Here is a 13,142-nt window from a genome sequence, read left to right as displayed (position 1 = left end):
GAAAAAATCTTCACTTTCAATTGTTTTTTTCTTTTCAAAATTTTTAGATTTGTCTTTTCAAAATTTTCTCTCTTCAAATTTCACTTTCTAAATCTCCGCTCTATATAAAATAAAAATTTGATAAATTTTCTCTTGCTCTAAAAAATTTAATTTACACTCTAAAAAAAATTGCCTATGAATTAATTTTCTCAACTTAATAATTTTCTCTTTTTACATCTCTAAAATTTACTTTCTTTAAAAATTATCTCTCTAAAATTCATCTCTATAAAATTTCTCTCTCTATAAATTTATATCTTTCTAAATTTTTTTCTCTCCAGCATTTATCTCTCTAATTTTTTTTTTCTATATTTTTCTCTCTGTAAAACTTTTTGTATATAAAATATTTGATTAAATAATAGAATATAGTGCTAATTGCCTGTGAATTCATAACGTTTTTCAGAAATTGGTTATTGCACCAGATGTGAAAAATTGACTTTTAAATTCATAACCTTTTGTTTTTGTCTGATTTTAGTCCTGGGATCAGTTTTTTCTTATGCCGACGCCAAAAAGGACACGGCGGCATCCGAAATTGACACCTAAGCACATTTATAATTGAAGCTAAATAAAGACCACGATTCTTTTGTTTGAGTTCGAATTCGTACGGCATAAATTACGCAGAGTTTTGAATTTCGAATTTCAACATTTATGTATTCATTCTTCTTTATTTCGGTGCTTCGAGCGCAGAATTAGTTGAATATGGCTGATTCGTTGAAAGGAAAATAAGTGAACTCGAGCGATTGTCTAGCTTTGGCTCGTTGAAAGGGCTAATTTCGAATCTCTCCTTTTTCGTATGCATGCTTTTCAATTTTCTCGAAAAAGTTATTTGGTGGATTGTCTTGTGATTGTCTAGCTTTGGCGGCGGCGGCGGCGGGTGTGGGGAGGGGAATTAGGGTTACCGATCAGGCGACCACCGGATAAATTTGAGACGAAAATGAAATGTAATGGATTTAAAAGTCAATTTCTCAAATCTGGTGCAATAACCAATTTCTGAAAAATGTTATGGATTTACACACAATTAGTCCTAAAATATACTCCATGTGTCCCATTAATCTTGGTTTATTTTCCTTTTTGGGTTGTCCCAATAATATTGACGTGTTTCCATTTCGGGCTTTAATTGTGGCTTAATTAAAATGAACTAATCTCATATATAAATACCCTAAAACCTACCCTAATCTATTCCTTACACTCCACTTGGCTCCCTCATCCCGCCCCTTCCCCCTTTGCCTCTAAGAAAACCCAAGTTTTGGGAGCCTAATCGGCGCCGCCCTAGATCTCGCCGTCCTTCTTCTATCAACCACCTTCGAGTGGTGAGACCGAGGGTTGCGTGTAAATAATAAAATGGGTTATTTTGCGTGTAAATACACAAATCTTCAGTATTTCTGCTTTTATTTCGCGAACTTTATTTTTGAATCTAAATACACGAACTTTGTGCTCGTTTGATTTTTTTTCCCAAATTAATGTTGTTGTGTCCATCGGAACTGCCAACATCGAATGACCAGTCGGTGCTCTCAATTAATTTTTTGGTTATTTGGGTATAAATACGCGAACTTTAAGCATTTTCTAGTTTTTTCGTGAATTGATGTTGAAAGTTTGTGTATTTACACGCAAATAACTTAAATTAAAATTGACTCGTGGACGCCACGTAGACAATACTATGTCATGTAGAAGTCAAGTCAATTATAATTTGATCATAATTGCTCGACATGTAACAAATTAGACAAGCATAATGTTTCGTGTATTTATATTTAAAAAAATCGTGAAAGAAATAAAAAAATGCTGAAAGTTTATGTATTTACATATAAATAACTCTAATAAAATAATACAAATATATATGAATATAAATGACTAATACCATGAAGAGTGAATAGAAAGATTGTTTCCCGTGAAAAAGGAATGATGATTCTGCCTGAAATGATGATTTCTAATAATAAGACAAATCAATCAAAGGAATGAAATGGAAGCAAGAATCACTATTCCATTCTCACATCCATTCCATCGTATCAGTCACCTTATACTATGAGTTTTTAATAGATGAGATCTTCGATGTTTTATATAATAAATTACATAAATAAATAAAAAAAATTTAAAGATCGCACCATAGTGAACTCGAATCCAAAACCTCAGCTCTTAAGCTTGGACATTAATCACCTATCTTCTGGCCGGTTGTAATGCTAGCACGTTGATTCTTATCCCCAAGAAAGAGTTGGTGGAGATTGTTGCGGATCTCCGTCCTATTATTCTGTCGAACTTTTTCTTCAAGATCATCTCGAAGATTCTTGCTTTTAGGCTCAGTTCTGTGGCTTCGAAAGGGGTTTCCCCAAATCAGTTTGGCTTCATCAGTGGCAGATCTATACATGATTGTATTGTTCTTGGTTCAGAGGGCTTTAATTGTATGGATAGATCTGGTCGTGGTTCTAATATGGCTTGCAAAATTGATATTCGTAAAGCTTTTGATACAATGAGTTGGGATTTTATTCTTCAGCATCTGCGAGCGAACCGCTTTCATGACGACTTTATCAGTTGGATTTTCATCATTTTCAGTTCGGCGAGGATTTCAATTCTCTACAATAGGAAACTCACTGGTTATTTTGCTTGTTCTAGAGAAGTCCATCAAGGCGATCCCATATCCCCTATCTTATTTGGTATTAAGGAGGATGTTCTTAGTCATCTTTTCTTGAACTGTATTCAGTCGCGACATTTTGAGCCTATGAGTTTCTGCAGAGCTGCTTACTTTCCTACTCATCTCCTTTATGCTGATGATATCTTGATTTTCTATAAGGCTTCGTTGAAGAATGCGTGCAAAATTAAGGAGATTCTGGATTAGTATGGTGGTCTTTCTGGGCAAATTTGTAGTCCTGAGAAATTCCATGTTTTCTTTGGTAAAGGGGTCTCGGTCTTTATGAAGCGGAATGTCACTCGAGAGCTTGGTTTCGTTGTGGGTCAGTTACCGGTCACTTATTTGGGTGTTCCTATTTTCACTGGTAGATTCGGGCTGCGTACTTCATGGCTATTTATGATCGAATTGTTCAGAAGATTTTTCGCTGGAAGGGTTTGCAACTTTCTATAGCGGGTCACCTTTGCTTGATTAGATCGGTGATTCAAAGCTCGGTCATTCATTCAATGATGGTTTATCACTAGCCTAAGTCTCTTATTTTCAACTTGGATAAAAAATGCCGTTCCTTTGGACTGGTATGATTGATAAGTGTCCTACTTGTCCAGTCAGTTGGTCTGGTGTTTGTGCTATTCGTGCTGAGGGAGGTCTCGGTCTTCGCTCATTCTCTCTGATGAACAAGAGTTTTTTTATGAAACTTGCCTGGAAGATGATTAAGGGCTCGGATTTTGTTTTCTCCATTTTGCGCTCCCGGTACCTGGATCGTTTTGGCCATGCCAAGCCTTCCTTGGCTTCTTCTCTGGTCTAGACTAGTGTTCGCGACAACGTGGCTCAGCTGGTGGATGAGTCATATTCTTATATCGGGTCTGGCTCCAGTACTTACTTTTGGAAAGACGATTGGCTTGGATATAAATTAGTGGATAAGCTTAATGTTCCTCATTTTATGCATGAGTTTCTGAATCATTCTGTTGAGGACTATTACTCTGATGGTGTGTGGCATTTTTCTGAGGATTTCTTCATTCAGTTCCCGGACTTCGTTTATGATATCTTACTTTTGCCTATCGGTGATGACTGTGATTCTCGATTTTAGAAACCCTTGGTGCGTGGGGATGTCACCTGGGCTCTGGCTTATTCTAGTAGCTGCCATATCTTTCCTAAAGTGCGTTGGGGAGACTGGTTTTGGGATAGCTTCATTCTGGTGCGCCGTTCTATCATCTGTTGGCGTATCATTCAGTTGCGTCTTCCGACTATTGATATCCTCATTCGTCATGAAATGGTGGGTCCGAATCGGTGTTCTCTTTGTGGTATTGATGGTGAGTCTATTCCCCATATTTTCTTGGATTGTGCTGCCATTAAACCTCTTTGGGGTGAGTTTCTGGTTTGGTTTCGGAAAGAAGATTATGCTTCCAGCTTAGTTTTGGCTTGGAATTCCAATTTTTGTTCCCTGATTGCTACGTTCTGGAAGACTGGAATTATCACTTTCTTATGGAAGATATGGGATTGCCACAACCAGGTGATTTTCAATGACGATCGTTTTGAGCCTTGGTCAATTATTTGTTTTGTGAAGGTTTTTTTTTAAGAAGATTGAAGCCAATTTTTCTAAGTTGGGGTCGATCACTAGTTCTTGGTCAGACTATTTTTGTTCTATTGATGGCCTCATGTGAGCCATTGGATTAAGGTGAACACTGACGGCTTGGCGTCGGGTGTGCTGGGTGATATCGCCGTTGGAGCTGTGTTTTGGGATAAGTTTGGTTGGGTCTGCGGTTGTTTCCACCTCAAGGGTGGACGTGGTTACACGTTTGAAGCAGAGCTTTTGGCGGTCATTACATCGATTGCTATTGCTCATGCCCGGAATTGGTTGTTTCTTTGGATTGAAGTAGACTCAACCTATGTGGTGAATCTGTTAGAATCTCGTTCTCATGGCGTTTCTTTGCTACTTGGAAACATACTCTTACCTTGCTTAAGCGATTTCAAATTCGGGTTGCTTATATTTATCGTGAGGGGAATACGACGACCGACATTATGGCCAATCCGGGTCAATCCGAGGGGTGGTGGCCTTATGATATTGATGATATTAAGCGTGCTATTTCCTTGGACATGTCTACGCATAGCTTTCTTCGTATTCGTTTCTAATGAGCTACCTTTTGTGTTTGTTCTTCTGGCTCTCTTTCTTCGAACAATTGGTGTGCAATCATCAGTTTTGTTATTCGTTGACTTGGTTTGTTTGGTTGGGTCGTTGGAGATTGAGATGGGACATCCTTCAATCTTTTTTACAGTCGTCGAGTGCGCTCGAGGCTGGAGATTAGAGGGTCGGGTCCCTGTGGTTGCTCCGCAACGCGGGCCTGTTTTTCGGCTGTTGCTGTTGAGAGTTTTTTCTTATGAGCCTCGTGTCGTTTCAAGATGGTCCTCTGGGGAAATTTTCCATACACATCCTTCAGCTTGTTTTTTGTTCTTTGCTTATTTGCGGCTACGTTGGCTGGTGTGGCATTGGGGTTGTTTTTGTGCTTTTGTTTGGTTCTTCTTTTTGGAGAAGGTTATGTTGATGTTGTTGTGTTTGCTCAGCAGTGGTGGGCTCTTCATGGGCTTGGTGTTGTCTTTTCTTCACTATTCTTGGTTCATGGTCGAGGGGTGTTCACGTTGGGTCTCGGCATTTCTATGCAGCTTTTCTTCGAGCAGTTCATGGGCAGCTGCTGCTCTTCTTCTTTATTGTTGTGGGTGGTTCGGTTGGGATGATGGAGATTGTGATGGGACGTCCTTCAAACTCTTTGACAGCTGCCGGGTGCGCTCGGGGCTGGGGTTTGGAGGGTCGGGTCCTCGTGGTTGCTTCGCGACGCGGTTCAATTTACCGGCGGGCCGCTGTTAGCGTTGAGTTCTTCTTGAGGAGTTGCCCGACGTGTAGCTGCAAGTTGGGTCTTTGGGGGAAGTTTTCACTTCTCCAGTTTATTTTTTTGGCTTTGCTTTATGTTGATGTTTCAGTTTTAGTCTATGGTTTTTTGTTTTATTTTCGAGTTTTGTCAGCGAGAGCCGGGACGGCCTAGGGGCGATGGTTCGGCCGGAGCTTCTGAGGCTGTCTCTTCCGCTCTCCTATCTTTTGATGGCTCTTTTCCTTTAGATGAGTACTCTTTTTCCTCTTTAGGGGTTTTCCCTTATGAGGTTTTAACGAGGCTCCGCCCTTAGTCTGCTTTTCATGTGCTTTCAAGGGTTTATTTTTTTAGATTTTTTTTTCTAATAGAGCTATATTTAATTAAAAAAACATTGTTCTTAATTATTTATAAATGAATGTAATTGAATTTAAATAAATTTCTATTATTCTATTCGTCCACAAAATTTTTGTCGCATTATGGATAACATGAATTTTAATAAAATGTGAGTGAATTGAAGTTGTGAGTAGAGTAAAGGTTCTACTTTAATTCTGAATGGAGTTGTGTTGTGTAGACCTATGGAAGTGGCAAATTTTTTATGGACGAATCAAAAAAGAAATTATGACAAATTTTTTATGGACGGAGGGTGTATAATGACTTTGTGCAACGCATGAATGGAAATACTAGTTGTATTTAAAAAAGCGTAATTTCTAATTTCCATGGAAGAAAAGGTTTATGCTATAACTCATCCATGTATCTATATCTATGTTATACATGATAAGGACATGTCGCAAATCATTTGTGAGTACATATCGTGAGCACTGCTACCGTATAGTCGACATTAGCATTTTTCTTTTCTTTTTCTTATAAGGATAAAATCATGAATACGATTATCAACTTACAAATTACACAAAAATCAAAGTCTTATTTATGATATAAATTTTATTCATCTTGTTTTTATTCTTTTTGAAAGAAAATTTTATTCCTCTTGTTAAAGTTAAAGGATACATCGAACTTTGATATGTATGTAGTTTGTAAATATGATAATCTTAACTCAATATTTGGATTAACTCAACATTTGGATAAGAAAATGAAGTGCAATTCAGTTAGTAAGATGCTTCCTCTCCAACCGATAGGTCGGCGGGTTCAAATCACTAAGGGAGGAAATGGAGAACCATTATTGATCATCTTTTAACAAGCGAAAAAAAATGGATAAGGAGAAAATAGATGCTGACGTGGAATGCGCTACAATGATGCTCGCAGTTGGTGCTTCCAAATGGTGAGCTCATATTGGTAATCTATTATGTCTATATGCATATAGACTATTGTGACACAAGGTATATATCAAATGAAAACTTCTCCCTACATGCAAATTAGGAATAAATTTGGATTTGTGAATTGTTCTCTTTATATGATCTACAACTGTATAAATTTTTTTAATATAATATACAAAATAATTATATATTATATATATAAAGAAGCATTATCATAAAAGAAGTATTATTGTATATAATATAAAAAAAATACTGCTATATATATAAAAAAATATGGTTCATAGGTTAAAGGGAAAAGTTTTTATTGTGGAAACTATACATTTCATGGGAAGGTAAGAACACTATAATCCAATTTAGATGCACTTTAAAAAAAATTATGCTTCATATAACATTTGAATCCAAGTGATTCATTCACTATAGTGAAAACGATTTTCACAATCGAAAAACTTCATTCTCACAATAATTAAGAAATATCGATTAAATAATTTCTTTTTGGTGTATTTCTAATGGAAAAATTTATTTGAAAGAGACAAACCATATTTTCATCATTTATCAGTAGTTATTTGTCTTTTCATTCAACCAATTGAACTAAAGTAACAACTACCATTATCAACACATCAATAATTGCGTGTGTTAGTTTAGCGTAAAATGTTTAATACCTAAGATCAAAAATCGATTTCACCGTAGCATGGTCTTTAAATTTATTTATTCAATTATTAATTTATAAAAAACATAAAGTATAATTACGTTAGAGCGTGTCACGATTCATGAAATGAGTATCGCAAGTTAGCCTTTGTGAGACTTAACATCAAATATTATTTTGCTCTCAGAAAATAAAATAAAATAAAAAGAAAAGAGTAACCAATCTTAATTATTTCACCATCAGTGTTATCAAGAATCGTCTTGCTTATATGATGCAATGCAAATAGTAACTTGCAGGTGAGAGAAAACAATTTTGAAAAGCTAAGTTGATGCAAAGAAATGCAACAATGATGCATTCATGCAGTGTAGAACTTGATACAAGCATGCAAATTTTCATTGCATAAACAGACGAAAGACTTGATATTACTTAATTAGATAAGCAATCTGCATCTTGCACTAAGCCGTTAACAGCCTTGCAAGAGCCCACCAGCTCATACACTCATATCCACAGTTTACATGATCAACTACGCACTACAAGATTGTCAAACTTATAGAATCAACCTGCAAATGTAAACAAATTTAAAAGGAGAACGAATACCTCTGCAGTCGAATCTCCAACTAAAAGAAAAAATCGAAGATTACATTGATTATACATGTTCCACTCCTCAAGCGTGATTCTTGATCTTCTGGGAAAAGATTAAGTGGAGGTTCGAGTAGATCCCTTTGGAGCTTCTCGTAATCACATCCATAGGTAGGAAGACACTTACGATCAAAACATCTTGATCATCTCCATATTGGCCCCTCCCCCTCGATCATGACTGATGATGTGGATGGCTCTCTGAGTGCCAAAGCAGATCCCTTCCAGTCATTTATGTGGCGAACTTTCAGGCAATAACTGCAAAACAGCATATAATGCATGTACACGATTATTGTTCTGATATGTATTCCAGTGAAAACACAAGTTTAATCCTTCAAAACAAATGTAGTTACAAGTCGACATCATGAAACTGCATATGATCATAATGGTTGTGGATAGTTAATTTTGAACTAAAATTATCAGAGTTTATAAGGATCTCCTCATAAGTAAAAAGAGAGTATCTTCCAAAGAGATTATAATGATAGATATATAATTTCATCTTTAAGATGTTGCAAATCTTCTTCAGCTGATAGATTCATTCAGAATGATGTTCTTAAAGTGCTAATGCTTTCATCGATGCATTTTAGGAGACTAGCCGCAGAAGTAGCAACAGTTTAAATATAAAAAGGCTTTTCTTTAGTATATTGGAGCCAAATTCCAGCCATGTGATGATTATAATTACCATTCATTTTCATGCTCTGGATACTAGTATGGCACTGCAAATTTGATTTAAAATGAATGATCATTCTTTGTAATCTTATTAAGTTCAACGAGAGTTCTCAAAATGGATTACAAAGAACACTATGGCACTACCAGTTCGTTCGTAGTGTGATAGCCTATGAAAAGGAACTTCCAATGTACTCTGTGACCTATATAATGTTAATCATTAGAATCAGAAAACTAAATCAAAATGATAATCTATGTTTTAGAGGTAGCAAACATTCGAGCCAAGACTAATCGTTTGCAATGATAATATATATTGGAGTGAGGATTGTACATAAACTTAGCAATATAGTATCTAAAGGTAAAACTTACTTTGATATCGACAGATGAAAATCTGGCTGGATGGTCATCGCCTTTTGAGTTCAATGTGAATTTTCTCTGTCATGAGTTGGGAGTGCAGTTTTTGAATAGATATAGAAATGACTTTTTGCACAACAGAACTATTCTCTTCATTCTCCTGATCTAAATTTTTCTTGTTTGTGAGTTAAATTCAAGATTGTCAACCTCTACTTAATCTTTCTAGAACATGGGCCATGAGGCATTTCATTTAAGTTTCTACTAAAATGAGCTTGATGGAGCTCCTCCAACTTCTTCAAACATTGCCAGAGTATATATTTTCATCCTCAAAGCTTGATACCGAGCCACTAGTAGGTTTGCAGTTGCCATAGGGTGGTCTCAAGATTTTATCAGCTTTGGAGTTGCTAGAAGCCCCAGGACTTGTTTCTGTTTGGGCTGTAGTTTGATTGTCCAGATCTGAGGTCTCTTGTCTATCATCTTCATCTGGCTCATCAAGGAAGTTATTTCTATAAGATTCTAACTCATATTCCAAGTCTTGCAATTCCCTCTCCCTTTCAGCAAGAAGATCATTAGCTTTTTCCAGTGCCTGCGTATCATATGCTGCTTGCTCCTCCATCATCCGTAGGTAATGCAATGCCTCCATACGTAATGCTGCCTTCTCCTCCTGCAATCTTGTAATCATAGCCATTGCTTCTTCTGCTGCAATAGCAGCAGCATTTCTTTCTGCATCCAATTCCTTGTACAAAGAATTCAGGCAGTTGTGATCATGCTCAACCTGTCGTTTTAGCTGATCAACCATACTTTCACCTTCAATGTCACTCACAGTGATTTCATCCACAGATATATATGAGGAGTCCTTATTCTCTGATAAGGCTGCAAATGGAAGTACCTGAGAATAAGGAGATTCTCCTATCCTAAATTCACCTCGTTTATGATGAGCTCTATGACTGGGTTCTTCTGGTAATATGTCCACAGCAGAAGTAGATACTGCAGCTACATCTTCAATTTTAGCAGAACCACGGGTCTCTGTTGGCTTAAAAGCATTCCTAGATGATAGTTGTAGAGTTTCATCAGCATGAATTGAAGCATCACTATGATGTGTATCATTTTCCTCTGACAAACGAGTTTCATCCGAATAAGTCCCTACAGTAGCTCTTACATGTCTGGCCTCAGATGGTTCTACATTCTCACTGGTTTCCCCAGTGTCTTCTGCTGCAAAGGCATTAAACAAGTCAGCTTAGGATAATAAAAAAAATTGAACTTTGGGCTATATATAATGATAGAAAGTCATGCTTTCTGCAGACAGTGTGAATGCTTGTATACACTTATGGAAAAGGGAGATGGGGCGTAGGAGGAAGAAGAAGAGCTTACCTTTTTCTGGTGTTGTGTCATTGGATAATGGAGGAACACTGCATACAGAAATAACCTCAGATGGTACAGAGATGGCTGGCGTGTGAGGAACACTGGATTCAGATGTCACTGCTAATGCCCCAACAGCACCATCACGTGGTGAGAAACTATCACATAAAGAAATTAGCTTTCGTGTCAAAGATGAACTACGTTTATAATAAGACTCTTCTTCCTGATCAAGATCCGCAAAATGCTCTGTATTGGCATCAGATGACAAAGTATCGCCATCCTTGTGCTCTCTTGTTTTAATCATACTAGGCGGATCAAGAGCTAAAGATTTCGCTTCAAAACCTTGACCCGTCTGGCACTTTAGAGCACTGCTATCAGATGGTGGTTCGTGCATGCTTTGTTCAATATCATGCTCCAGGGTGCCAAAGTTGTTAACACCAGAATCAGTGTTCACATCATCATCATCTTCTGAATGTGCAAATTCAGACTCAGAATCAGAGGACAATTTCAGCTTTGTATACGCTACAGTAGACATTGTATCAGCACCAACACTATTTCCCCGAGCTGGTTGATTTGCCATTGTCCCTGCGAACTTATCTCTAAGCCTTTTTAAGCTATCTCTACGACTGAAATGACTCGAACTTGGGGTACGAGGCAGAGGCAGCCTGACGTTACCCCTAGAAACCCCAAAACCAAGGGGGTCAAGTTCTACCAATCTTTCAGCATTAGATTTAGCCCTCACCGCGATGCTGCAGCAGGAACAAATCATGTTTTCAGAGGAGCTCGATTTTTTCTGCATAGCACTCGATGTGAGACACTCTTCACACATGCTATGAACATCAGCAAATCTACAATGGACAGAACAAGACACTAGTGAAGATATCTCTTCTCTGTGCTCACTGCACAATAAGCTCCAACATAATGCAGGTTTCTTTTTTCCCAAACCATGATCAAGCCTCGAGCATAACAGACAAGGTGTTTCCAGTTCACAATAGCGAGCAAATTTTAGGAGCAGATACCAAAATGCTGCATCGACAAATAGCAAGAACATCAAGAACCATTCACATGCAGCGGATGACAAGACACTCATAAATCCATTGATCTTCCTCTTCCTCGAAAACGAAATTCCAGCAGCCATGGCAACAATATGACCTCCAGGATCACCAAAAACTCGCAACTAATCGAATCCTACAACGAACGCTTTTCTCCCTACCATTACCTGTAATCAATCTATACAATGAACACATCAATGTAAAGGAAGATAACAACAGCAGACTCAGCATCAATCTAAAGATAGGCCACATCATGAAATCCTCCATTTAAAATTGTAGGGAAAAGCAAAGCTTTTCACGAAATGCATGGGAAACAAAATACAAATTTACTACCAAGAGGAGCACGTATTCAAATTCACAATCAAACTCCAATCTCAACCGAACAAAACAGAGGCAAAATAAAAATAAAATAAAAATTACAGATTTTTCCACATTCACCACCAAGAGGCGCACGTATTCAAATTCACAATCTCAACCGAATAAAACAGAAGCAAAATGAGAAAGGAACCCTAGATCAATCAGCAATGCACCAATCTCCAATTAATAAAACACAATCCGTTAATCAGAACTATCAAGAAACCATTCATAGAAATATCAAAACTAGAGAATTCAGAAATTGCAAAACTTAATCATCCATGGCATTTCATCAACATTTGAAGAAAATTACCTCTAAACGATCAACTCTTTATTCAGGAAAGAAAAAAAATGAGAAATGCGGAGAAGGAAGAAAAGTTACCGGATGGAAGGCAGAGAGAAAAGCAGGAGAAAGAAGGTACGCAGATGATTATGAATCATGATCGCCATTTCACCAGCCATGAAAAAGAAATTGTGAGATCATCATTATGGTGGAAAATTACAATGGGGTCCTCCTCCAAATTCCATTGACCGTTGTAACCAACTTATTTTCAGATTTCCTAACAACAATTACTCACTTTTTTTATCATTATAATCCTGATTCTGATTTGGTATCTTTTTCCACGTTATCGTGTGTAAATGCTAATTGTGGAATTCAAATTTTATTATTATAATAATAACTTCTTAAGTTAGATGTTTTTTTTCCAATAATTTTTAGTTGGATGTCGTTATTTATGATTTATAACGAAAAAATAAAGGCGCCGATGAAATATAGTTTTTTCCCTTATATTACAGGTGATATCAATTTTATAACAAGGTTGGTATAATTAGATACACATATCAGACTACTCTAGACGTGGCAGCACGTGTGTGCATCATTATCATTATTTGCCATAAAATGGCCATCATTGTCTTTTTTTTGTTTTTTTTTTTCATTCTTTCACTTTTCACTTTTTTAACTTTTTAATTATTTATTTATGTATTTTGAATTAGTATTGTCCACAGACCGGACACCACTGATTCTGAGCCTGAATCGACTCGTATAGACAGAGAGAAGGGCTGATTCCAGGCCTTGAACCGACGGTTCTGGGTTGCGCCAGAAACCGTTGGTTCAATAATCAAATCGATGGTTTTTGTAATTTTTTATTATTATTATTTTATGCATTGAGTATATTTTTTTATGAAATTACATTTTTATATTACATGTAACGAAATTGTTGAAAAAAAAATTATAAACGAAACAAAATTATTAGACATGAACACCCAAAATGTAATAAAATTTGTATTTTTATT

The 13,142-nt window shown here is 36.8% G+C and overlaps 1 protein-coding gene across 3 annotated transcripts; it reads right to left on the bottom strand.

Moving 5' to 3' along the window:
- Nucleotides 1-7,835: 7,835 nt before the first annotated feature.
- On the bottom strand, nt 7,836-12,391 carry LOC131014160 (probable myosin-binding protein 4). Of its 3 annotated transcripts, none has more exons than XR_009098091.1 (4): nt 12,232-12,383; nt 10,456-11,662; nt 9,100-10,293; nt 7,836-8,322 (listed from the first exon to the last, which is right to left on the bottom strand). XR_009098091.1 is itself a non-coding variant. In XM_057942044.1 (3 exons), exons 2-3 carry the CDS (start codon nt 11,579-11,581, stop codon nt 9,380-9,382), a joined length of 2,043 nt encoding a protein of 680 aa, XP_057798027.1. In that variant the 5' UTR covers nt 11,582-11,673; nt 12,232-12,391; the 3' UTR covers nt 9,019-9,379. The 3 variants fall into 3 exon arrangements, 1 of the variants encoding a protein (XP_057798027.1); XR_009098090.1 differs by having other exon boundaries at nt 10,456-11,673; nt 12,163-12,273; XM_057942044.1 differs by lacking the exon at nt 7,836-8,322 and having other exon boundaries at nt 9,019-10,296; nt 10,456-11,673; nt 12,232-12,391.
- Between the last annotated feature and the right edge of the window lie 751 nt (nt 12,392-13,142).

Source organism: Salvia miltiorrhiza, chromosome 3 (assembly GCF_028751815.1).
Source record: "Salvia miltiorrhiza cultivar Shanhuang (shh) chromosome 3, IMPLAD_Smil_shh, whole genome shotgun sequence".
Lineage (NCBI taxonomy): Eukaryota > Viridiplantae > Streptophyta > Magnoliopsida > Lamiales > Lamiaceae > Salvia > Salvia miltiorrhiza.
The sequence above is the reverse complement of the archived record's forward strand: the minus strand, read 5'-3'. Positions and strand labels throughout refer to the sequence as shown.

Bases quoted from the DNA above. Each gene is read 5' to 3' on its own strand.
- LOC131014160 (XM_057942044.1), bottom strand. From the start codon at position 11,581: ATGGCTGCTGGAATTTCGTTTTCGAGGAAGAGGAAGATCAATGGATTT. The intron at 10,297-10,455 runs GTAAGCTCTTCT...ATGCCTTTGCAG, and splicing joins TGACACAACACCAGAAAAAG to CAGAAGACACTGGGGAAACC.